The sequence below is a fragment of the Salmo salar genome, chromosome 16, assembly GCF_965601325.2.
Source record: "Salmo salar chromosome 16, fSalSal1, whole genome shotgun sequence".
Lineage (NCBI taxonomy): Eukaryota > Metazoa > Chordata > Actinopteri > Salmoniformes > Salmonidae > Salmo > Salmo salar.
In genome coordinates, this window is record NC_138306.1 from 89,560,141 (window position 1) to 89,586,651 (window position 26,511).

A 26,511-nucleotide genomic window follows, 5' to 3' on the forward strand; every position below is an offset into this window, starting at 1 on the left:
CGACTCAGATTAAGTCTGAGGCCTGTAGTGGAAAATTACATAATTAGTCATTCTATCCCGTGTTTTACTGCTTAAAGAATAGTCTCTTGTTATATGCTAGTGTTTTTTCTAACCTGCTACAAACTTGTCTTTGTGGGACTTATAACACTGGGCGTATAGCTAAGATCCGTTAGGTGCGTCCGCAGCATGTGACATCCTGTGGGTTTACTATCTACAGGAAGTCACATGTATGGTAACTTGCAGAAAGGAGCACATTATAGTGTTTGCTGTTGGGAATACAGTTAGATGGTTGAGACCTCGGGCTATCAACCTCGTGCTATCTTCAATCTGCACAGACAACTAATTGCCTTTCACACACTATCTGCCACGTCTACTAAAAGGATGTACTTCTCTATAAAAGCGGAGACCCGTCACTGTTCGTTGGGCCTTAATTGCACAACTGTTGAAGTGCATAGTTGACTGCTCCATGTTAGCTAATCTTATAATAAAGTGTTGTTTGAAAGAATCTGCAGTCTCTCCTATAGAATTTCTCTGACAAGCCGGTAACATCGAGAGTGAGGACAAACCCAGCCTGCCTCTCTCCTTCCACACTGAGTCCAAACCTACAGTCACTGGGTCCTGATTGTGACAGTGGAGCCCAGTTTGCACTGCAGGATCCAGAGATGGCATCAGTGAAGCTGGAAGACTGCAGTCAAACACTGGAGCTGAATGTCAACATTAAAGATGAAGAAGAGGAAGAGAAGATTGGGAAATCTGTTTCTCATGGTAAGAGCAGGTTCTATCTAAGTTTGTGTTGTTCGTTCCAACTTCCCACTGTATGAAAAGTTGCAGTAGGACTGTTTCATGATGAACTGTTTCAATGAGAAGGTAGATGTTGGTAACTGGTGTTGACTGATCAGATCAAATGATTGAGATAAAGAGCCGTTGTGTTGAACACTGTGCGATGTTTAACAGTGAGAACGGCAGAATGGTGAACTTACTAAATGAAATGAGAGGTTGACTGTGTGATATTAGGTTGCTTCTTGTGTAAAACATTTCTGTCTGGATTTTAATGATTTGTATGTATCTCGTGTAAATATTTTCTGTCTGGATTTTAATGATTTGTATGTCACCCAGTAAAATCAATGATCAAATTACCATTAGAGGAATCAAATGATATTCATCAGTACAGAATCCCAGCTGTGAAGAGACGCTCTTCACTCCTATTTAAACCCACATTAAACACATTGTGTTTTAGTTTATTGTTTTTACGCTTTACGTTTTAATTCATGGTTACTTTTTTTGTCCAGGAAAAACAATCTTTCATGTATTTTAATTTCTGCACCTTTATTATTATTATTAACATTTATTTTAGATAACAGCTCTATGTTACATACAACAGAGCGAAAGGGAGGGGGTTGGACATGATACAAATTACCAAAAACTCAATACTCTGCCAAACAACCGGCATGTTTTTCAAATTTCCAAGGAACGATTCCAGTGGTCATGAGAATTTCATCTGCTCCGATTGGATGAAACAGGCCGCACTGCTGTATGGGATGAGTAGTTTGTTTTCCCCTAACTGGTATGTACACAGTCTTGTACCCTAGACTCTTCTTCCATATCACTTTTTTTTGTTATGATTTCTAGTCTTTTGAATGAATGGTTCACCCTAGAGTTGTGGGTTCGATTCCCACAGGGGACCAGTGCGGAAAAAAAAGTATTAAAATGTATGCACTCACTACCGTTACATGGCACTATTTTTTGTTATGATTTCTAGTCTTTTGAATGAATGGTTCACCCTGGAGTTGTGGGTTCGATTCCCACAGGGGACCATTGCGGGGGAAAAAAGTATTAAAATGTATGCACTCACTACTGTTCTGCTAAATGACTAATGTCAATTTGCAATACGTTAGGAGATACAGAACATTGCTTTCTTAATTTCATCTGTCACATTATTATGTAGTTTACGGTAGTCCCCCAGTCACGTGGTGTTTGATGACAAACACACAACGAGAAGAGACCGGAGCCTTGTGAGTCAGTTACTGTTGTGCAGCATGCGCCATCTAATTACAGTATGGAATTCACAACTAAATGTTTGCCAGCTAGATATCTTACAGCTGTTAAGTTAACAGTCTACAATGTGTTAAATGCTCTGCAGTTGTGCATTTGCTTTGCTAATTTATTAGCTAGTTAGCTCAGTGGTTATCTTATTTTTCTTCTTCCAAAATCAAACATTCGTTAGGTAACAGCAGATAATCGCCTCCTGGATCAAGAGCCTTGCAGGCTAATATTCGTTTTGTTCCTGCAACAAACTGTAAGTGGCGTTTTTGAGTTATCTGTATAGTTTAAGTCAGAAACTGTACAAAATGTTCGCAATGCGTTCATTAGCATTAGCTAATACTCTCTTTGAGGATTCCTTAGTACTTGTTAGCATTCTGCTAACTGACGTTTTTTGGGATTTGAATATTTGTACTTTTTATATAAATACCTGTAGTCAACTTGTGCACTAGGTCATAGATAAAGCACATCGCCTTCATAATTTGCCCGTTAGATATTTTTCATAATTTAGATTTTGGCACCTATTACCACACCCCTTTCAAAGACACTTCAATCGTTTGTCTTGCTGATTCACCCTCTAAATGGCCCACATAAACAATCCATGTCTAAATTATCTCAAGATTTAAAATTCCTCCTTTAACCTGTCTCCACCCCTTCATCTACAGTGATTTTGAAGTGGATTTAACAAGTGACATCAATAAGGGATCATAGTTTTCACCTGGTCAGTCTATGTCATGGAAGGAGCAGGTGTTCCTAATATTTTGTACAATCACTGTTTATCACACTGACTTTTATTTCTGATGCTGTTCACACAGGTCACATTGAGACATTCTCTACATCCAGAGAGCAACAACAGGAAGATCACAGACCTAAGAGGTCTCACCACTGCCCATATTGTAAGAAGATTTTCCCAATTCTTTCAAAGCTAAAAATACACCTAAAAATACACACAGGAGAGAAGGCGTACTCCTGCTCTGACTGTGGGTTGAGATTCTCTCAACAGAGCAGCTTAAAATCACACCAAAGCATACACACAGGAGAGAAGCCTTACTCTTGCTCTGACTGTGGAAAATGCTTCACAACGTCATCTGACCTAACAGTTCACCAGAGAACACACAGGAGAGAAGCCTTTTTCCTGCTCTGACTGTAGGGGGAGATTCTCTCGACGGAGCATTTTAAAAATACACCAACATATACACACAGGAGAGAAGCCTTACTTCTGCTCTGACTGTGGGAAAAGTTTCTCCCTATTGGATACCTTAACTTCTTTGGGATAGGGGGCAGTATTTTCACGTCCGGATAAAAAAAGTTCCGATTTAATCTGTTTACTACTCCTGCCCAGAAACTAGAATATGCATATAATTAGTAGATTTGGATAGAAAACACTCTAAAGTTTCTAAAACTGTTTGAATGGTGTCTGTGAGTATAACAGAACTCATATGGCAGGCCAAAACCTGAGAAGATTCCATACAGGAAGTGCCCTGTCTGACAATTTGTTGTCCTTCTGTTGCATCTTTATTGACATTACATCATCTGTGCTGTAACGTGACACTTTCTAAGGCTTCCATTGGCTCTCTAAAGCCGCCAGAAAGAGGAATGGGGTGTCTGCTGTCTCTGGGCAAAGTACAGCAGCAGAGTTTGTAAGTGGTCAGCCTGGAGACAGTGAGACTGAGATGTGCGTTCACGAGACTTCTCCATTTTTTTCTTTCAGCCTTTGAATGAATACAACGTTGCCCGGTTGGAATATTATCGCTATTTTACAAGAAAAATAGCATAAAAATTGATTTTAAACATGCTTCTAAGTACGGTAATGGAATATTTGAATTTTTTTGTCACGAAATGCGCTCGCGCGTTTCCCTTCGGATAGTGACCTGAACGCACGAACAAAACGGAGGTATTTGGGAGATAAGTCTTACTCCTGTTCTGACTGTGGTAAATGCTTCTCAACATCAAGTGGTCTGAAAGTTCATCAGAGAGTGCACACAGGAGAGAATCCTTAATCCTGCTCTGACTGTGGGGCAAGATTCTCTCAACAAAGCAATTTAAGCACACAAACGGATACAAACGAGCGAAGCCTTTTGCAGATTAAAAACATATTTTTTTGCTGGATTGACAATGGGGTCCATCACACTCTCTGATTTACCATTTACTGTTCAACGTAACCTCCCTTTTTGGTAACAAAAGGAGAAAAGCCTCATCAGTTCTCTCAGACCAGCTAAGATTAAAGTCACTCCATCACTTAATTCTCATCTCATAATAAGTGGTAACAGTGAATTGGATCAAATGAAGAAAGTGTAGAACACTATTGTTGTCCTATTGTTTCTCACTGTGATTGAATTGTGCAGAAGAAAGGGAGCATTATAGAATATTAGCCTCTTTACTTGTCAGTTTTGGTGTGTTTTGTTTTGTTAGCTTCGACTGCAAAAAATATTGAGATGACCTTGGGTTTGCCCTTAGCGTTGAATATCCTCTGAGGCTGGTTGACTGGGTGGTTCTGCTTCCGTCTGAAGTTGTCTGTGAGATTGAGATGGTAGACACAACATGTATCAGATAGAGATGGAGTGATCAGTTTTCTCCATTCGTTAGGGTGGATTATTTTTTTACTACTAAGGGACTGTACGTTATTTATAATGAGGGATACCTGGAGAAAATTGTATCTCTGAAATAAAAATGTATGCCCCTCCCTTCACTAAAATATATTTTTACCCGGCCCTCCCTGAACGCTTGGGAAAAACAAGTGACTCTCCCCTATACCCAAAATAATAATTAAAACATAAAGTGGATAGCAGAGAACATGCCTGTAGTTTACCCTCACTCCTAGAACAGACCAGAGCCTTAGATATGCAGTTTTAGAAACAGTTCTTCATTTTGTAAGCGTCACATGTCAAAGGTTGTGGATTCCCAGAACACCATGTACAAGGGTAGGGGTGAAAATATATCCATTATAATATAAGCACTGCATGAATCTCATCTTATTTCCATTCAAAAATTTCCTTTTATAAACTCATTTCATGCAATTCTACATCATTTTACATGACTGGAGACAATCCAATTTTTTATTTTTTATACCAGAACAGTGCATGACAATGAATGAGGCATATTGCAGCACCAAAGACCTTTTGATTTCTATACAGGCTATTGTTCAAAAAGATTCTACAACGGGTTGGTCAAAAGAAGCTTTGTGATTGGTTGAGACGTGTTCTAAGCCATTCTAAAAACACTGTTTAGCACAGATAATCCTATGATGCAAAAATGGGAATCTTGTTTTCTGTTCCGTCTGACAGATCCCTGCTCATCCACTGGCCCATCAGCCCAGCCAGCCAATTCATTAACTTGATCTCCACTGTAAAAGGCATCTAGACATTATTTCCCCTTGCTTTTAGCCAAACATTTTTGTTTGCATCAAAGGGGGGCTTGTACAAACGTTGCTGTCTGTCTTTCAACATTTGCAACATTGTTTCAATACTGAAATTCGATATGCACTATGCTATTGAGAATTAACGTGTCAGGACGAATCTGACATCTTGTCTCAGCCAGTCGAAATCATGAATCCGCATAATCTTTATGGATATATACAAAGAAATGTCAATTTAAAAACAGGTCAAACAAAATTAAAAGCAGTTACTTTGCTCTTATTCTAGCTGCATGGTTTGATGTGACTGTTAATTGTAGTTGGCTAGCTAGCAAGCAAGGGATAAGAGTGTTGCCAGACAGCATGGCAACGGAACATTTAGAACTGATGGATTCTATTAAAATGCAACATGTTTCAAGTTAAACTGTAGTTAGTTTGTATCCTGTTTAGTGAATGATTACTGTGAGTATTAATGGAGTTTAGGACATGAAACTGTGTGTATGCTCATTTAGAAATGTTGACCCAATCAGAGAAGAGGAAATTGACTCGGATCAGAGAGCAGGGTCAGGCCCAGAACAGAAGATGGACGGGTTGTGATTCTGACATCTGGCTAAACAAAGAGGACCATGGACATTCCACAGGGGAAAAGAGGGAAACTCATTGGGGCCATAAAATGTATAGCTGGGGAGGTGATGCCAATAAGGGAAGAGTATAAAATGTGTTGTGAGCTTTCTGAATGCATGCACTCAGCTGACTGTATCCTTGGTATTAAACACTCTCTTAAACTTCTCTTGAGCTTTAGGTCTCAATTCCTTATTGCAAAGAGGTTGCAATTGCATTTTTCTTCTTAACACTATCAAAGCTAAAAATACACCTAAAAATACACTCAGGACTGTGGGAAGAGCTGCAAAATATCAAGAGATCTGACAGTTCATAATTCAACACTGGAGAAAAGCCCTACTCCTGTTCTGACTGTGGGAAGAGTTTCTCTCAGCAGAGCAACTTAAAAGGACACCAACATATACATGTGAGAATCCTCATCATTCTCTGACGAGCTAAGATTAAAATCATTCCATCACTTAATTCTCAATAAATCGTAGCACAATTTACTGTAATCCTATTGTTTCTCACTGTGAGAGACCTGTGCAGAGGAAAGGGAGCGTTATAGAATGTTAGCCTCTCTTTACTTTACTGATCAGTTTGCACCTTGTCAGTTTTGGTGTGTTTTGTTAGCTTCTACTGTAAAGATATTGGGATGACCTTGAATTTGCCCTTAGGGTTGAATATCCTCATTTAAGGCTGGTTGACTGGGTGATGAGCTATCAGACACTACATGTATCAGATAGAGATGGTGTGATTATCAGTTTTCACCATTAGTTTGGTGGGAGACATTTTTTACTACATAGCCTGTACATCAATAAACAAAGTATATGTGTTTATTACATTTTAAAACTAGATTTGCTATTTGAGTCATTGATGAATATGTTTGGACAGCTCCATTGAAGCCAGCTTAATTGATCTTCCAATGAAAAATAAAGTTTGTACATGAATTTGTACTGGTCAAACTCTAATTCTCTTGTATAATGAATTACAAAAAAAAACATTTTTAGTGAAATATTTAGTGTTTATCTGAAGCTGAACAAGACAGGAAGTTGAACTGAGCATCACAAAGCTAAATCTGACCTATTCTCTAACATGTTTTGTCAGCATAAGCAGCTGTGAGACCTTTAACTTAACCTTTATTTAATTAGGCAAGTCAGTTAAGAACAAATTCTAATTTACAATGATGACCTACACTGACCAAACCCGGACGATGTTGGGCCAATTGTGCGCCACCCTATGGGACTCCCAATCATGGCCGGTTGTGATACAGCCTGGATTCGAACCAGGGTGTCTGTAGTGACGCCTCTAGCACTGAGATGCTGTGCCTTAGACCGCAGTGCCATTTGGGAGCCCTGCTAGAGAACTGTAACTTTATTGATCTACTGAATCATCATAGTTTTTTTGGGGGGGGGGTGTGGATCTTTACAGTAAATATAATGCCTTTGTTTAATTCAAGGCATTCAAAATAATATATATCTGTATTTCTCTACTCAATACGTGTCACGACACCTCTACACCCTGGTACAAGCCAATTTGCTAGTCACCAATATTCTATAAATCAAATCAGCGATGACTGTTTAACAGTCTTATGGCCTGGAGATAGAAGTGGTTTCATTCTCTCTGTCCCAGCTTTGATGCACCTGTACTGTCTCCGCCTGATAGATGGTAACAGGGTGAACAGGCCGTGGCTCTGGTGGCTGAGATTCTTGATAATCTTCTTGGCCTTCCACAGAGATTATCTACAATACATATGTAAGGGGTTGATACACGTAGACAGTAAAACAGACACCACTTTAGTTTTTTATAAACCAAGGTTTATTTGTCTAGCAAATCAATATCACTTACGTTATACATGCTTAAGCAGTAGTTAGTCCATCTGTCCAATAGATGTCGCTGTTTCACTGTAGTAGTGGGGGGGAACAGGAAGTTCCGGTAGGCGCACACCATTCTTTAGAATAAGGAAAACGCAAGAACTGTGCTGTCCTTTTCTCTTTATTACTACAGGTATGTAATAGCACTTTTAAACGGTCTAATATCGAAATAACGTCATGACATGTTAGGTAACAAACCAGTCAAGGTATTATCACGTTTGGGAAAGGTTTTGTGTCAAACCGAGTGAGTGAAAAACATGATTAAAAAAAAGCCCATGGCGCGGGGTCCACAACACGTTCATTTGTTAGGCTTTCCAGGTTCGTATTTAGCTCAGTGGGTTTCGCCTGGTGGTGTTCAGTACAAAAACGTGTTGGAAAGTTGCAGCTACAAATCCTCTGAATAGAACTGACATGATTCCTTAGAATCAGGCATGTTTGTTCTACATACTACATTTATATCTGAATGTGGCCACCATCTCCGTCCTCCAGCTGGACATAGGCCTGGTACCCGCTTGTCCCTACCTATGTGAAGCAAGCCACAATAGTGGAATTTGTGGTTCGCACTCAAAATAAAAGTCCCTATTTGAAAGTTATAAACTGATACAAAATATGGAAATCATGTCATATTTGTACAAAATAATGCAAAACATGTTTGGAATGTTTTACTTAATCTACAATGAATTTCAATAATGAATTATTTTGAAAATTAACAGAAAAAAACTGAAATCCCACTGTGGAAGTATTAGACCACATCATTAGATTGGGGGCATTCTCATATGAAAGTATGAATCGAGTTAGATTGTGCTCCCACGAAACAGGTGACACCAACAGAAAACTATTATCAATACTTAACGCAAATATTAGCTTCTTAGCTCTTATTGCAGGACTGACTGTGAAACATCACCTTCCCAGTCAGTCTATTGCAGGATAACTCCTGATAAAGTTGGGTAGCTGATGGGTCTATTCAGAGCTTAAATAGACTAAATGATTAGTCACAGGAACCAGGACTAATAAAGCCAATGCAACTGGCTGTTTTACAAACGCTAGGCCTACCACATGGATGGACATTCATAAAATACAGTTATAGGCCGACACTGTAGGATACACCCCAGTAAGCACGGACTGACGTCGACATCTTTTTAATGCCTTTTTTTGACTTGGCCCTAACATTAGACTGGACCAAATCTGAACCAATCACTCAGACCTCATTAGGCAGGTTTCCATTGACCCAGGTGCATTCGACCAAAGTTCGACGGGTGTTGTTTTGTTGTTGTCAAAGTTAATTTATTCCGACAAGTGAGGATAGAAACAGTGTGTTTTGAATAAATGATGACTGCTGAATCATTTTGAGGGTACGGGTTGCGTCATTACGTCCAGTTGTTTTTATCCACATGTAACCGATGTGAAATGGCTAGTTAGTTAGCGGTGGTGCGCGCTAATAGCGTTTCAATCAGTGACGTCACTCGCTCTGAGACCTGAAGTAGTTGTTCCCCTTGCGTTGCAAGAGCTGTGGCTTTTGTGGCGCGATGGGTAACGATGCTTCGTAGGGTGTCAGTTGTTTATGTGTGCAAGGGTCCCTGGTTCGAGCCCAGGTTGGGGCGAAGAGAGGGACGGAACTTACACCGTTACACACACAAGATGGTTAAATGGAAATACACCCGAGCGGGAAATTGTTGGATCTGTTTTCTATTTAAACTTTTTCTAAATGGCGACAAAAAAAATCTCTGGACAAGTTATTGGAAACATAGCTAATTTCACAAGATTGGAAAGCACTACAGCAGAGTACAGGAAAGAAAAGTAAAATTTAATTCAGTACAGTAGAGTACAACAGTACAGAGTATGGTACAGTATAAAGTATTGTATTGTACTTTACTCTAATGTACTCTGTTAGGGCTGGGCGATATGGACAAAAAAAATCATACAGCTTTATTTTGAGTTTTCAAACTTCTAGGCGATTCACGATATATATCTCGATTTAGTTTTTCTCTAAATAAGCGTTGTACAATTAAAGGTCAAATACACTGCCTTTCAAACAGTCAGCAATAATCAAATGAATTCAGGGCTTGTGAAGTTATACCGAGGCTAAATATAAGCCTTCCACAACCATAACACCCACTAATAATTTATTATTTGATCAAAATAGTTTAACCTGCTTTTTTGTCGTTGCAATAATCACTGATCTGGCTTTCAATTCTGTCAATGAAAATGACCGTTTGTTAAAAATGGACTAACTTATTGTAGCAGGCATTATTAGCCTATAGAAAATGAACACAGGTCTGTCTCATCAACAATATCTCAAGCCCACGTGCTAGTGATTAACCAGCTAATATTTATATTTCAAGTTTAGTCAACTTGGATCTATTTGCTAACAAGGTTGAACAGTTGAATTGTTATGAACACACCCTTCTGTCTACAGTCTCCAACTGTTTGAAAAGCATATTAGCCTGTCCACTTTGTTCAGATGTCAAAATCAAGTGGCCTCCCTTATTTCTCAGAATGAGAACAAGTTGCAAATACCTTATATAATTGTTTTATGCTTATTGCACATGTATAAAAGACTAGAGAGCTGTTATAATGGTATTTGGCTAAAATACTGCTAGCAGTACTAATGCTAGCATTCATTTTCCAGAATCAATGTTCATTGCCTTCTTCAAATTGGGTGCTATGGTTTGTAAATGTCTTTAACCCCGCCATCTAGATTATTCAGTTGAATAGTGCTGCCTAAAACAACTGCAACCTTATACTAAATGGTTTTTCAGTCATTTATGTGAATTCAGGAAATCTACTGTAGGTTATGTACACTAATGTTGTGTAATTTAAGGTGTGCACTTTGTCTAATGGGAAATTAATAAATGGTTTGTTGTCAATGTTTAGCGACCTGATCTAATATATTTTTAGAGAATAAAGCGCCATAACTGTTAAGACTAACTTTTGTGTGTGTTTCTCTTTATTACTACAGGCTGACTCAGGTCAAGTCAACAGTGAATACAAACCCAGCCCTCCTCTCTCCTTCCACACTGAGTCCAAACCTACAGTCACTGGGTCCTGATTGTGACAGTGGAGCCCAGTTTGCACTGCAGGATCCAGAGATGGCATCAGTGAAGCTGGAAGACTGCAGTCAAACACTGGAGCTGAATGTCAACATTAAAGATGAAGAAGAGGAGGAGGAGATTGGTAAGAGCAGGTTCTATCTATAAATTAGACCTCCTTAATTTATGACCCAGTCTATTGATAGGTTGACTTCTGACAACACATCCCTGAATAACTGGGCTATCTGGAGTGATCAGAGAGTAGACTAAAGAAGTGAAGTAGACAAACTGCCAGTGTTTTAAAGTTCTATGAAATGAGTCTGTGTAGTTTATAACCCTTGTGATGTTGAGTGGAGGATGATATGAAATGAGTCTGTGTAGTTACTAACCCTTGTGATAGTGAGAGGAGGATGATATGAAATTAGTCTGTGTAGTTACTAACCCTTGTGATAGTGAGAGGAGGATGATATGAAATGAGTCTGTGTAGTTACTAACCCTTGTGATAGTGAGAGGAGGATGGTATGAAATGAGTCTGTGTAGTTACTAAATCTCTTGTGATAGTGAGAGGAGGATGATATGAAATGAGTCTGTGTAGTTACTAACCCTTGTGATAGTGAGAGGAGGATGATATGAAATGAGTCTGTGTAGTTACTAAATCTCTTGTGATAGTGAGAGGAGGATGATATGAAATGAGTCTGTGTAGTTACTAACCCTTGTGATAGTGAGAGGAGGATGATATGAAATGAGTCTGTGTAGTTACTAAATCTCTTGTGATAGTGAGAGGAGGATGATATGAAATGAGTCTGTGTAGTTACTAAATCTCTTGTGATAGTGAGAGGAGGATGAAAATACTAATAATTTTCATCCCTTTTGCCCCTTTTAGCCTTTGACTGTTGAAAAGCTTTTAGGACTGAGACCCCATTTAGTCAACTGGTAGATTGTTTGGTCGATAGATAGGCTGTTGGTCAACCAAGCTTTATTTAGTCAAGCAGTGGCAAATATATATATACAGTATATATAAAAGAGGTATGGCACACGAGCCATCTGTCTGATTCACGTCTGCCTGAGTGGACTAATCCATTGTCTGCCTGAGTGGACTAATCCATTGTCTGCCTGAGTGGACTAATCCATTGTCTGCCTGAGTGGACTAATCCATTGTCTGCCTGAGTGGACTAATCCATTGTCTGCCTGAGTGGACTAATCCATTGCCTGTCTGAGTGGACTAATCCATTGCCTGCCTGAGTGGACTAATCCATTATCTGCCTGAGTGGACTAATCCGTTGTCTGCCTGAGTGGACTAATCCATTATCTGCCTGAGTGGACTAATCCATTATCTGCCTGAGTGGACTAATCCGTTGCCTGTCTGAGTGGACTAGTCCGTTGCCTGTCTGAGTGGACTAGTCCGTTGCCTGTCTGAGTGGACTCGTCCGTTGCCTGTCTGAGTGGACTAGTCTGTCTGAGTGGACTAGTCCGTTGTCTGTCTGAGTGGACTAGTCCGTTGTCTGTCTGAGTGGACTAGTCCGTTGCCTGTCTGAGTGGACTAGTCCGTTGTCTGTCTGAGTGGACTAGTCCGTTGCCTGTCTGAGTGGACTACTCCGTTGCCTGTCTGATTGGACTAGTCCGTTGCCTGTCTGAGTGGACTAGTCCGTTGCCTGTCTGAGTGGACTAGTCCGTTGTCTGTCTGAGTGGACTAGTCCATTGCGGAGGGGATGGCACACCAGTATCACCAGTAGTACATTTAGCCTACTGTTAATTCCCATCATTTCTAATCTACAATGTTTGTTTGGTTACGGTAATGCATTCAATATGTTATTATTATTACAGTCTTACCATTGTCATTGTAAGAGTGGACACATTGTTTGCAGAGCTTACAACCTAGGCTACACTTGTGAGAAACGTTTTGGTTTATTTCATTCCATTTACGAGTTTACAATTTATTCATTGTCTTTTGGTTAGAGTGCTCCTGTCAATGTTGAGTAAAGACACATACCTGATTATGCATTGAAGTAGGCCTATAGGCTAGCTGGCCTCTGTGCAAGTGTAGGCCTATAAATGTGGGGATCTGAAACTATTTCTGATTGTCTTAACTCACCGTCACTGTGGAGTTTCTCAAATAAAAAATTACTTCACCTCAAACAGCAAGTAAACAAAGTCTGTTTCTACATCCATTAAGAATGACAGTTCCTCAACGTAGCCTATTTGAAAACTCTTTCCATCTCTCTTCCTTTTGATAACCACCAAAACTGTCATGCTCTGATCCAGTGGAAACGTCATAAAATAGGACTACCTGATTACTTCTTATCCCTTGCGCAAAATAGCCTACAGCTGTGTCTGTCTGGAGCTCGCTGGCAAGAGAAACTGAGGGCCCAGAATATTTTATACAATGTTGCAAGTTTGCTAGCACAGGCCAGACCAAATTAATAGTTGATAGAATGTTTCAAGTTTCTTGCAGACAGGCCATGTGTAGCCAATGTGATTTATAGGATATCTATTTTCATCAGGGTATGTTCTACCTGCAGGCTGCAGTGTTTTTATTTGTTGGCTTTATGTAAGCTAGTTTTGACAATGGCAATAGATTTGTATAATTTTAATTTTTATATAATTTTGATTAACCACATGACATTGATTTGAGATATATAGACTTTATTATAAATGAAATGAAACTCTTCCACAAAAATATGCAACTGAAAATCATAACGCAGCAGCGGGAGGAGGAGAGTCGGGAACAGATTTATTTTCTTCTGGTTACGCTATATTGATCTCTGGCTTCCTCGTGAGTATTTTGTGTGTCTTCATTTTTAAGTTGCAGTGCTTAAAGCATCAGATAAGCTCAGTAGCCTACATATAGTTGATTTTATTCAAACACATATGGGAAAATACATGTTTTAAAATGTAAAAATTTGATTGGTCGAAAGAAAAGACTCGGTTGACCAGGATATCTTTTTTTTTGTCGGGACAGCCCTAATAGCTTTATTCCCTGTATTGTACAGCCTACTGTTATGAAGTCATATGTATATCACACCAACTGACTGGTTCTTCTGATGTTGTTCACACAGGGGACCATGTTGAGACATTCTCTACATCCAGAGAGCAACAGCAGGAAGATCACAGAGCTAAGAGGTCTCACCACTGCCCACATTGTGAGGAGATTTTCCCAATTCTATCAAAGCTAAAAATACACCTTAAAACACACACTGGAGAGAATCTGTATCCCTGTACTGACTGTGGGAAGAGATTCACAACATCAAGGTCTCTGACAGTTCATCAGAGAATACACACAGGAGAGAAGCCTTACTCCTGCTCTGACTGTTGGAAGAGTTTCTCTCGACTGGGAAACTTAAAAACACATGAACGTATACATACAGGAGTGAAACCTTACTCCTGCTCTGACTGTGGAAAAAGTTTCTCTCGACTGGGCGACTTAAAAACACATGAACTTATACATACTGGAGTGAAGCCTTACTCCTGCTCTGACTGTGGAAAGAGTTTCTCTCGACTGGGCCACTTAAAAACACATGCACGTATACATACAGGAGAGAAGCCTTACTCCTGCTCTGACTGTGGAAAGTGTTTCTCTCGACTGGGCAACTTAAAAACACATGAACGTATACATACAGGAGTGAAGCCTTACTCCTGCTCTGACTGTGGAAAGAGTTTCTCTCGACTGGGCGACTTAACAACACATGAACGTATACATACAGGAGTGAATTCTTACTCCTGCTCTGACTGTGGGAAGAGTTTCACTCGACTGGGCCACTTAAAAACACATGAACGTATACATACAGGAGTGAAGCCTTACCTCTGCTTTGACTGTGGAAAGAGTTTCTCTCTACTGGAAAACTTAAAAAGACATGAACGTATACATACAGGAGTGAAGCCTTACTCCTGCTCTGATTGTGTAAAGTGCTTCACAACATCAGCTGACCTAAAAGTTCATCAGAGAACACACACAGGAGAGAAGCCTTACTCCTGCTCTGATTGTGTAAAATGCTTCACAACATCAACTGACCTAAAAGTTCACCAGAGAACACACACGGGAGAGAAGCCTTACTCCTGCTCTGACTGTGGAAAGAGTTTCTCTCGACTGGCCCAGTTAAAAAGACACCAAGGTAATCATAAAGGAGAGAAGCATTATCACTGATCTGACTGTAGATTTTGTTTTTTATCAACAGCTGAGCTAAAAGGGTCATCAGAGAACACACAGAGGAGAGAAGCCTTACTTCTTCTCTTAATGTGGCAAGAGTTTCTCCCGATTGGGAAATGTAAAAACACACCAACGGATACACACTTGAGAGAAGCCTTACAGATTGGTGTCTTTTTAAATGGCCCAATGTATACATAAAGGAGAGAAGTCTCATCAGTTTTGTCAGACCAGCTAAGATTAGTCACTCCACTTAATTCTCATACTATAAAATAATTGGCAACTTTGAATTGGATCAAATGAAGACAGTGTAGAACACTCTTGTAATCCTATTGTTTCTCACTGTGAGAACCGTGCAGAAAAAAGGGAGCATTCTAGAATGTTAGTCTCTCTTCTCTTTACTGATCAGTGTGCACCTTGTTGATATTGACATCTTGGATTTGCAATTATGGTTGGATATCCTCTGTGAGGCGTCTCACAATGGAGTCTGATGGTTGACTGGGTGGTACTGCTTCCCTCTGCAGTTTTCTGTGGGAATGAGCTTGTATACACAACATATACTGAGTGTACAAAACATTAAGGACACCTGCTCTTTCCATAACATAGACTGTTTCTGTACAGCACTTTGTGACATCGGCTGATGTAAAAAGGGCTTTATAAATACATTTGATAAATTTGATTGATTGAAGTCCGAGATCAACTTTCTGGTCCTCCCCTGTGGAAGCCAGACCCCCTCCCATTGTTAGTCTGTGTATGAACACATTTTGAACAATGGCTTCCTAAAATGCTGTGTTGGTTACGAACACAATAGGAACGGTTGTGGTAGATGTGGGCCATCACAGGTGAGTTCACAGCTCTTCCACTCTAAACAATGGGGCATGGAAAGGGTAATGCAAGCTTTCTCTCTGGTCCCATTCCCCAATAGTAAGTGGGTCATACTTGAATTGTGGTAGTTATATTGTCCCTGGACTTTGGCACAATAGAAAACACTTAAAAAGGATTTTAAAAAACCCAAATACATTTGTTTCATTTCACATTTATTTAAATATGAAAAATGTCCTTTATACTGCAAAACATTATTTGTATGTATTGTAGAACATACTGGGGACTAGCTAATTGGCATGTAGAGGTGTAGTGGCATGTATTGAGTAGATACATAGACATTTAAATTATTTAGCATGCTATCAATTAAACATACAGATTATTTTGTATAGATAACCCATAGGCTGAGCAGTAGAATGTAGAATATTTATTTTTCATTAGCGGATCAATCAAGTTCCATGCAGTTATCCAAACACATTCTTCATCATCAAGGATGAAAATAATACATCTAGTTTTAAAAGACAATTTAATAAACATATGTAGTAGTTTCAAAGTATGTATATCATTAAACAACAGTCACTTAGGGAGAGGTGAAATTTACATAATTGTTCCCTGGAGGAAAATTAGGGAGTGTCATGCTTTTTAGATTTCACTTAAGGGGAGGGTTTAGTATTTTTACATTTAGTTCAGGGAGTGTCATGTAATTTGCAATCAATCAAATGTCACATTGCTCAGGGTTTGAGAATTAGTTGCCTATTATATCTCATGATGCCCCTCCTTCCTGATTCTCTGCTGGGTGTGCAATATCAAGTGTGCCAAGTGTAGTCTCAATAAAAGGATTGTTAACCTGTTGGGTCTAGGGGGCAGCATTTGCACGTCTGGATAAAAAAAATGTACCCGATTTAATCTGGTTACTAATCCTACCCAGTAACTAGAATATGCATATACTTATTATATATGGATAGAAAACACTCTAAAGTTTCTAAAACTGTTTGAATGGTGTCTGTGAGTATAACAGAACTCATTTGGCAGGCAAAACCCTGAGACATTTTCTGACAGGAAGTGGATACCTGATGTGTTGTATTGACTTTAAACCTATCCCATTGAAAAACACAGGGGCTTAGGAATATTTTGGCACTTCCTATTGCTTCCACTAGATGTCACCAGCCTTTACAAAGTGTTTTGAGTCTTCTGGAGGGAGATCTGACCGAACAAGAGCCATGGAACGATGATGTCCCATTAGACACCTGGCGCGCGAGTTCATGTTGGGTACCCTCGTTCCAATACGTTATAAAAGAGTATGCATTCGTCCACCTTGAATATTATTCATGTTCTGGTTAAAAAAGGCCCTAATGATTTATGCTATACAACGTTTGACATGTTTGAACGAACGGAAATATATTTTTTCCCCTCGTTCATGACGAGAAGTCCGGCTGGCTTACATCATGTGCTAACGAGACGGAGATTTTTGGACATAAATGATGAGCTTTTTTGAACAAAACTACATTCGTTATGGACCTGTGATACCTGGAAGTGACATCTGATGAAGAGAATCAAAGGTAATGGATTATTTACATAGTATTTTCGATTTTAGATCTCCCCAACATGACGTCTAGTCTGTATCGCAACGCATATTTTTCTGGGCGCAGTGCTCAGATTATTGCAAAGTGTGATTTCCCAGTAAGGTTATTTTTAAATCTGGCAAGTTGATTGAGTTCAAGAGATGTAAATCTATAATTCTTTAAATGACAATATAATATTTTACCAATGTTTTCTAATTTTAATTATTTAATTTGTGACGCTGACTTGACTGCCGGTTATTGGAGGGAAACGATTTCCTCAACATCAATGCCATAGTAAAACGCTGTTTTTGGATATAAATATGAACTTGATAGAACTAAAAATGCATGCATTGTCTAACATAATGTCCTAGGAGTGTCATCTGATGGAGATTGTAAAAGGTTAGTGCATCATTTTAGCTGGTTTTATGGTTTTGGTGACCCTGTCTTAACATTACACACAACTCTTGTAAATGTACTGTCCTAACATACTCTAAATTTATGCTTTCGCCGTAAAACCTTTTTGAAATCGTAAAACGTGGTTAGATTAAGGAGATGTTTATCTTTCAAATGGTGTAAAATAGTTGTATTTTTGAAAAATTTGAATTTTGACATTTATTTGGATTCAAATTTGCCGCTCTTGAAATGCACCTGCTGTTGATGGAGTGCACCACGGGTGGCACGCTAGCGTCCCACCTAGCCCCAAGAGGTTTTAAGTTCTGAACGAACAGAGGAGAAACTCAGATTGACAACTCGTAAAAGCACACACCAGATTTATTCAACCTACTGGATACGTCAGCTGTAAATACAACATACAAGTCACACAATGACATATTTATACCTTCCAACTAGGCGGAGTCACCACCTATAAGATAAACAATCAGTCTATTTCTCAGAGGACCTAGGTCTGTTCTTTTTACTGGTATTGTCATGGCCCTGCCTGTTCAGAGCAGCGTGAGCGGAGAGGTGTGTGGGATAGGACTGTGGTTAGTGTCGTTGGGGTGGATTCCTCCGGCCCTCCTCCCAGAGGTTTCTTCTCTCTTCCAACATGATCCATAGACTATACTATAGGCCTAGGCTATACCAAGACCATGCTCGGAGACGAACAGTGCAAAGTTATATTTATAAGAAAATGTACTTTCTTTCCAGTTTTTTGTGTATGATGGCACTTCAGGAGGCGAGGCTGCAGAAATACAAAATATCTGTGTGCGTGGACTAAGCCTACTGATGTCCTGTTCAGTTTGAGAGGCTGAACCTGAAGATGAGGAAAACTAGAGCTATGGCTAGAATTGATTTGAATAAAAACAATGGTTAATTGCTTTTTTTTTGTTATTGACCTCGCAATAAGCCATATTCGAGTAATTTCCATAATTCTTTAATCCCCATTTGTCCTCTTTTTATACAGATTTTTTGCTACATATACATACATTTTCCCAATGCATTTTACATATCTATTTAACATGCATGCTACTTTTATATATAACAACAATACATTACCAAACAAACTCTTTAATCCCAACCCTCAGCCACTCTCAGCCCATCCCACCTATCACCATAGACTGCCCTTGTTTGGTTTCCATGTGCGGTATATTTTTCAATTGTGTTGTGATGTTTTACAAAATGTTTGAATCTTTCTAATCGTATATTATCCACAGATTGTGAGCTAAAGATGAAAACCTTTCCTACGAGTATTATTGTATTATTTATTGATTGCCTATGGCTTTCCAGATCGCCCAACACTGCTATTTGTAAGGTTAATTTTAAGTGCATGTTGTGATTTTTTAACCATTCCTGAACCTGTGACTAGAAACAAGCTACATAGGGACAATACCAGAATAAGTTATCTATTGATTCTGTCTCTTTGCAACAAAATCGACAGAGCTGAGATTGTTGTATGCCCCATATATATGGCATTCTGTTAGTGGCAATACTTTTATATAATAATTTAAATTGAAAAACTAAGTGTTGAGTCAAGTGTAGTTTTTTGTACCAGTTCATAAACCATGTGCCATGGAATTGGTACATCGAACTTTTCCTACCATTTATTTTGCAACCTGTATGGCGCAGCTGTGAAATTTTTGTCCTCAAATGAAACTGGTGTATTTTTCTATTTATGCAAATGCATTTCAGCCAATTTGTATCTTTAAAATATGGCAGGCAAACAAGTTCCCTACTTTCTCCCTTTTCCACTTGCCTCCATTTTTGTGGTAGTGCTGCAATCAGTTTGTTGTAAATTTGGATTGAGAAGATATTCCTATATATTTTCGACAACTGCATATGTGACATAACTTCTCCATTCTATTCATAATATCATTAATAAATATAATACAATTTTAAAAAAATCCATAAAGAATGTTTTTTTATTAATCAATATATTTGAGTTTAACCATTACATTTGTTGTAATATTTGTTCTATCTTTTCTGGAGGATAAAACTGAAATTGTAACCAGCTTTGTATTGTTTGTTTGAAGAAAGGGCGATACTTTCAACAAAATTTAATTTTCAGTTAGTCTGAAATGAGAAGTTGTAATCTGTATGAAGGCAAAAAAGCAATTTTTGAACAAAGGGTGAGCTTTTCTTAATAATCTACTGGATTTAATCCAGAGAGGCTAGAAAGGGATCAAGATCTTCAATGAGATTGTGCAGGGATCTGGACTTAAGAAAAAAATAGAGTCATCAGCATACATTGACAACTTTGTTTTATCCCCTGGATTTCTAACACCTTGATGTTCTTATTGGATGTAATTTTAATAGCTAGCATTTCAATGGCCATAATAAATAGACATGGAGACAACGGACAGCCTTGTTTTACTCCTCTTAAAAGCTCAATACATTCTAAGAAGTAACCGTTGTTTTCTATTTTACATCTGGGGTTGGTGTACATAACTTTAACCCATTGTAAAATTAAAGTATTCCATGCATTTATGTATTAATTGTACTTTATCAAACACCTTTTCAAAATCAGCTATGAAGACCAGACCTGGTATCTTCAATGTTTCATAATTTTCAATTGTTTCAAGTAATTGTTGTATATTATCTCCAATATATCGTCCATGTAAAGAACCTGTCTGATCAGGATTAACAATATCTGGTATAACTTTTTTTATTCTATGCTATTGCATTTTGCCAGGATTTTCACATCACAACATTGAAGTGTTAGAGGCCTCCAGTTTTTTAAATGGACTGGATCTTTATACTTACCACCTGGGTCCTGTTTTAGTAGTAATGAAATCAGACCTTCTTGTTGAGTACCTGAAAGCCTACCATTTGTATAAAAGTAATTAAAACATGCTAATAATGGATCTTTGAGTACATCAAAAAAGGTCTGATATCCCTCTACTGGTAAACTGTCAAGCCCTGGTGTTCTTCCAGACTGAAAATATTTTATTGCCTCAAAGTTCCTCTTCTGTAAGTTGGCCTTCACACTGGTCTTTCTGTAAATGTGTTAATTTTACATTATTATTATTATTATTATTATTCAGTGGAAATGGAGAAGACTGAAAAGAAAACATATGCTTAAAATATTTTGCTTCCTCTTCCAAAATATAATTTGGTGAATCATGGATAACGAGTTTCTGTAAATTCTTTTTGGTTTTATTTCCGTGTTGAAGATTCAAGAAAAATTGTGTGCATTTTCCATCCAATTCACTTTATTTTTGTAATACATTACACTTGATCGTTCTTGAATAAGTACCTCCAGTTCTTTTTGTTTTTCCACTAACATATTTTGTGCCTCTATAATACAGTTTCCATTACCATCTACCTGCTCTGTTACTTCCTCTATTTCCTTTATTAGTCTAATCTGTTTTGACCTAAACTGCTATTGTTTTAATGATGAGTATTGTATTGAATGGCCTCTAAAAGTACATTTGAAAGTGTCCCATACAATAAGGGGACCTGCTGTACCTATGTTGTACAAAACAAAAAATATATATTATTAATTATTTTGTCTTAGTTAAGAACAAATTGTCATCCAATAGGCTTTGATTAAATTTCCAATATCCCTGTCCATGTGGAAATTCTGTAAAAGCAATATGGAGGCCAATTAGATTGTGGTCCGATTGCATTCGGTCTCCTATTAATACTTTTGATGCCAGCAAGAACAAGACTAGGAAGTAATCAAGACGGCTAGCTTGATTAAGCCTCCTCCATGTATAACTCACTAGGTCAGGGTTTTTCAACCTCCATATATCCACTAGTTCTAATGTATCTATGATCTTTGTAATCTCCTTAAATGCTTGAGGGTGATAGTTTGTAGAATGATTTCCTTTACGATCCATTGAGGTACTTAAAACCGTATTATAATCTCCCACCATAATAAAGTATTATTTCGTTGCTTGTGAGCTCAGCAGGTTATTACATATATTTTTGAAAAGTGTGGATCATCATTATTATTAGATTAATTAACCAGATCTCTGTTTGGTCCAATAGCATATTTAAAATAATCCATCTTCCTTGTGTATCTGTTTGCACATCGGATAAAAATGTGCATTAATTAGTAGAATCACCCCTTTTGAGTTTCTTTGACCATGACAAAAATATATTTCTCCCTCCCAGTCCTTTTTCCACCCAACCTCATCTCTACTTTCCTGTAAACAATATATATTATATTATTTCTCTTTTAGCCAATTTTTATGAATACTTGACCAGTCTCAACGTCAACAGTGAAGAGGTGACACCGGGATGCTGAGCCATATCTCAGACTGGCCAATAATAATAAAAGATTAAGATGGGCAAAATAACACTGGACAGAGGAACTCTGCCTAGAAGGCCAGCATCCCAGAGTCGCCTCTTCACTGTTGACGTTGAGGCTGGTGTTTTGCGGGTACTATTTAATGAAGCTGCCAGTTGAGGACTTCTGAGGCGTCTGTTTCTCAAACTAGACACTCTAATGTACTTGTCCTCTTGCTCAGTTGTGCACCGGAGCCCCCCACTCCTCTTTCTATTCTGGTTAGAGCCAGTTTGCACTGTACTGTGAAGGAAGTAGTACACAGCGCTGTACGAGATCTAGAGTTTTTTGGCAATTTCTCACATGAAATAGCCTTCATTTCTCAGAACAAGAATAGACTGATGAGTTTCAGAAGAAAGTTCTTTGTTTCTGGCCATTTTGACCCTGTAATCGAACCCACAAATGCTGATGCTCCAGATACTCAACTAGTCTAAAGGCGGACAGTTTTATTGCTTCTTTAATCAGCTGTGCTAACATAATTGCAAAAGGGTTTTCTAATGATCAATTCATCTTTTAAAACAAACTTGGATTAGGTAACAGAACGTGCCATTGGAACACAGGAGTGATGGTTGCTAATAATGGGCCTCTGTACACCTATGTAGATATTCCATTAAAAATTATCCCGTTTCCAGCTACAATAGTCATTTACAACATTAACAATAACTACACTGTATTTCTGATCAATTTGATGTTATTTTAAATGGACACATTTTTTAGCTTAACTTTCAAAAACAAGGACATTTATAAGTGACCCCAAACTGTTGAATGGTAGTGTACGTTCGTTGTCACTGTTGATATTGACCTGCAACGTACTCATCTTCTGGAAGGGATCAGCTGAGGAAACGTACACATTTTCTTAGTACCTCTGACCTTGCTAGGTTTCTGTCTATTCGGTGCTGGCTGGCACCCCTTCTATTCCCATGGGGGAGTGTAAAACAATTTTGTTCTTGTGGACCCACTTTAACGTGGTGGTTTGTCGATCTTTGCTGATTCTGATTTGATAAGCTACAGGTGACAGTTTCACCACAATCTCGTGTGGCCCCGTCCAGTGGGGCAGGAACTTTGCCGCAATGCCCGCGGGTTTGTTGTATATGTAGTACCACACATAATCCCCAACCTCGAACACCTGGTGTGAGGCCTTTTTGTCGTAATGGGTATTGTCACCTTATGCACTTCTTTCCAACTTTCCTTGAGCGTACGCAAAGGTAGTTTGGAAGTGGGTTCGCAAGTCCGTCATGTGTTGAAGAGCAGTGTAGGCGGTGGCAGCGGCGACATCTCCCGGTTGGTACAGGAGATGCAGTGGAAGTGTCATTTGCCGGCCCGTCATCACCTCGATTGGTGTTATTCCCATAGACCTGTTGCCTGTGACACTGATCGCAATCAGTACCAGTGGGAGTTTGAGGTCTCAATCTTGGTGGTTGGCTGCCACATATTTCCTCAGGATTCTGACGATTGTCTGGTTGCTCCTTTCCAGCCTGCTAGAGTTCCTAGGGTGGTATGCAATGTGGAGTTTAGCTTTGGCTCCCAGGAGCCACCACAGTTCGGTCATTACAGCTGCCGAAAAGTGGGTTCCTCTGTCGCTGTCAACGGTTTCTCCTGGCAGGCCGAAACGACTGAAAATGTGGTTGAGCAAAAGAATGGCCGTGCTTTCCACTGTGTCATTGGTTGCGGGCAGGCACTCCACCCACTTTGTGAATGCGCAAGTTACTGTGAGGAGATACTTGTCGCATCTGGCTGACCTGGCAACTGGGCCGACCCAGTCGATCTGGATCGAGCTCGAAAATCTAGTTGTCCAGGCTCTTAGCTATGCTCGCAAGCTCTAGAAGTGACAAAATTGGCAAAGGGCCCTTTGGCAATGTGGGCAGTAGGGCCCAAGAAGTTAATCAAGTTGGGATACAACAGAAACAGTTGTTTGAAAGGCAATAGCTCTTCCATTCCTGTTTCAGTGAGCATGCCAAATTAAGCTGAACGAAGCCTATGATAGTAAGTCTTGTGAGTGTTCATTTCGAGCTTGTTTGACATTGTTAGCCAACGAGCTATCGTGTTTGCGAGTCGCAGAACCACTGAATTCTATTTTCAAAGCCGTGGCAAGTTTAACGTAGTCGTTTTTCTACTTGTTGCTGTTGTAGATGGATGAACCTTGTGACGTGTCTGTTGGACGTTAGCTTCAACAGGTAAATCCTGTCGGTATTTGTAGCATTAGGGTAGCCATCCAAGGCGTCCTCTATGTCTGCTAAGAACGTCTCAGTGTCGTTTGGCTTTCCTGGACCGGGGTCAAAAAAGCGGAAGTTTGACGATTTTGTCAAGGCAACCCCTGCCAAGTGCGCGGGGAGCATCTGCAGCCTCCTGTAGGGAATTGTGGGCCGAAAGGCCAAGAGGAAAAGCCAATCTTTGGTTGTGTTGGCGAGGAGGCGCCAGGTTACTGTGGGCCGAATGGCCAAGAGGAAAAGACTGAGGGACCCCTAAGAGAGGTGAAATCTGAAATCTCATGTCGTCTACATTCCTTCGTTTCCTGAGCTCCGGTTGTGAGCTAGGTTGCTCGGTTAGGTAGTCCCGCGATAGCGCGTGACTGTTCTGGAGTTCCTCCAGATGATAGGAACCTGGGAGTTGAGGGTGTTTATCTTAGACATGTAGGTGTCGCACTTGCTCCGCTCGGCCTCATACTTATCTGTCATGGTTTTCAGGAAGAGGTCTCAAGTGCGGAGCAAGAGATTAAGTGATGCAATGTCCTCCTTTTTCTTAGAAGGGTCACGTTTTCCAACTTTCTCACCTGGGCTTTCTCATCGTTCATTAAATCAGCGACTTCAAGGAGTTCCACTGTTTTGTCATCCAACTTGGTAAATGTGTTCATTAACTGATCGTCTTTGGTCTGCAGCTTTTGGAATAGAACATTATTGCTTTGAGTGGTTTCATTCAAAACTGTTTGCAGGGCATCAAGTTGCTCGCCCCTGTTTTTAGCTAGCTCATCAGATTCATCTAGTTTTGCGTGGACGTCATCGTATTTATTTTTGGGCTAATACGAGTTGTTCCAGTAGAATATGGACTTGGTCAAGAGTTTGTTCACGTTCTTTGTCATAAGTGTTAGCCAGATCTTTCTATTGATCTGTTCTCAAATGCAGTTCCTCGGCTGCCAGTAGTTTGTCTTTGTTGGCTTTTATCGTCAACTTACTGTTTCTCTCCACCTGTACCTTCAACTCCACAGCTTCCTGCTTGTGCCTCTGCTGGACACTGAGGTATTGGGCCGCTATCCATCTCTGCTGGTGGGCATAGTTTAGGGCTAGACTGGAGAGGACCTTCACAAGGCCTGTGCCTGATGGTCTATTGTGGAGAGCGTCTGTCGCAAATTGCATTTGAATGTTGAACCACTTGACTTCAATACATCATCAACGCAAATAATGTGAACAATAAAAATAGCCTGTCTTTTTTGTATCTTTCTGTAGAGCGTTGTATGATAAGGCCATTGTGAGGAGGCCTTCATAAAGTTGCCGTCCTAAATTACTAGAGGACAAACTTCAAAGATATCCATCCATGGCACTGGACTGCAGTGAGAGGTAGACCTACAGTACGGCCTACGGAGCGGGAATGGCGTGGTCCTGGCTGCCTGAATGTTTCCTCCACATAATAAACTGTACAAACATGGCACTTTTGATGCTTACATTTACATTTAGTTTACATTTACTCAGTCACTACAACAAACTTCATATCATGGACATAAAATGCCATTAGAACTGTTGACGGTACAGTATATGTAAGTTACTTGGTTGGTGTCTTGTGAATCAAACTGTATGCTCATTAGGGTTCAATATTTTCATGGTATCTTACAAATGTTCCATCCTGAGAATATGTCACTTTTCTCCCGGGTAACCCGGTATTAACAGAGAATAAATCACTTTTCTCCCGCGTAACCAGGTATTTCCCGCAAGAACCGAAAGTGTCATTCAAAAGCATTATAAAGCATATAAATGTCTGGATTTGATTGGAGCTTTGATCAGCATGAAAATTCAAACCTGATGCTACCTGAGCCTGATGAGCCATATATTAAATACATTTAATGAGCCCTATATTAACCACATTTAATGACACCATGTCCAAAAAAACCCAAATGATTTTGCCTTTACCCAATAGGCTACATATATGATATACTGTAGGCACATTACGACTTTTCAGGCAACAAAAAAATGTAAATTTGTCTGCAAGGCGCATCAATTAATGTAGGCCCAATCAATGGCAATTGATGAACTTCTTTAGGCAAACCTTTTGGTGTTTTGTAACAGATGTCTATTTCCATTCATCAAATGGCGCTAGTAGGTTATACATGCAGTTTGGATGCTGAAATAAATTGGGAGTGGAAGAGCATGCACAAAA

At 39.4% G+C, this 26,511-nt stretch overlaps 1 protein-coding gene and 1 long non-coding RNA gene across 2 annotated transcripts; both read left to right on the forward strand.

Moving 5' to 3' along the window:
• The first annotated feature begins 1,288 nt into the window (after positions 1-1,288).
• LOC106575399 (uncharacterized) lies at positions 1,289-6,182 on the forward strand. Its single transcript, XR_001321738.3, has 4 exons — positions 1,289-2,012; positions 2,225-2,296; positions 2,856-2,936; positions 5,325-6,182. It is a non-coding gene; the product is annotated as an uncharacterized LOC106575399 (long non-coding RNA).
• A 1,734-nt stretch (positions 6,183-7,916) lies between these two features.
• On the forward strand, positions 7,917-16,708 carry LOC123727748 (uncharacterized). Its single transcript, XM_082962366.1, has 3 exons — positions 7,917-7,999; positions 10,826-11,040; positions 13,952-16,708. Exons 2-3 carry the CDS (start codon positions 10,956-10,958, stop codon positions 15,034-15,036), a joined length of 1,170 nt encoding a protein of 389 aa, XP_082818492.1. The 5' UTR covers positions 7,917-7,999; positions 10,826-10,955; the 3' UTR covers positions 15,037-16,708.
• The last annotated feature ends 9,803 nt before the right edge of the window (positions 16,709-26,511 follow it).

Coding starts and splice junctions, on each gene's coding strand:
- LOC123727748 (XM_082962366.1), top strand. CDS start 10,956: ATGGCATCAGTGAAGCTGGAAGACTGCAGTCAAACACTGGAGCTGAAT. Junction 11,041..13,951: donor AGAAGAGGAGGAGGAGATTG/GTAAGAGCAGGT, acceptor TTGTTCACACAG/GGGACCATGTTGAGACATTC.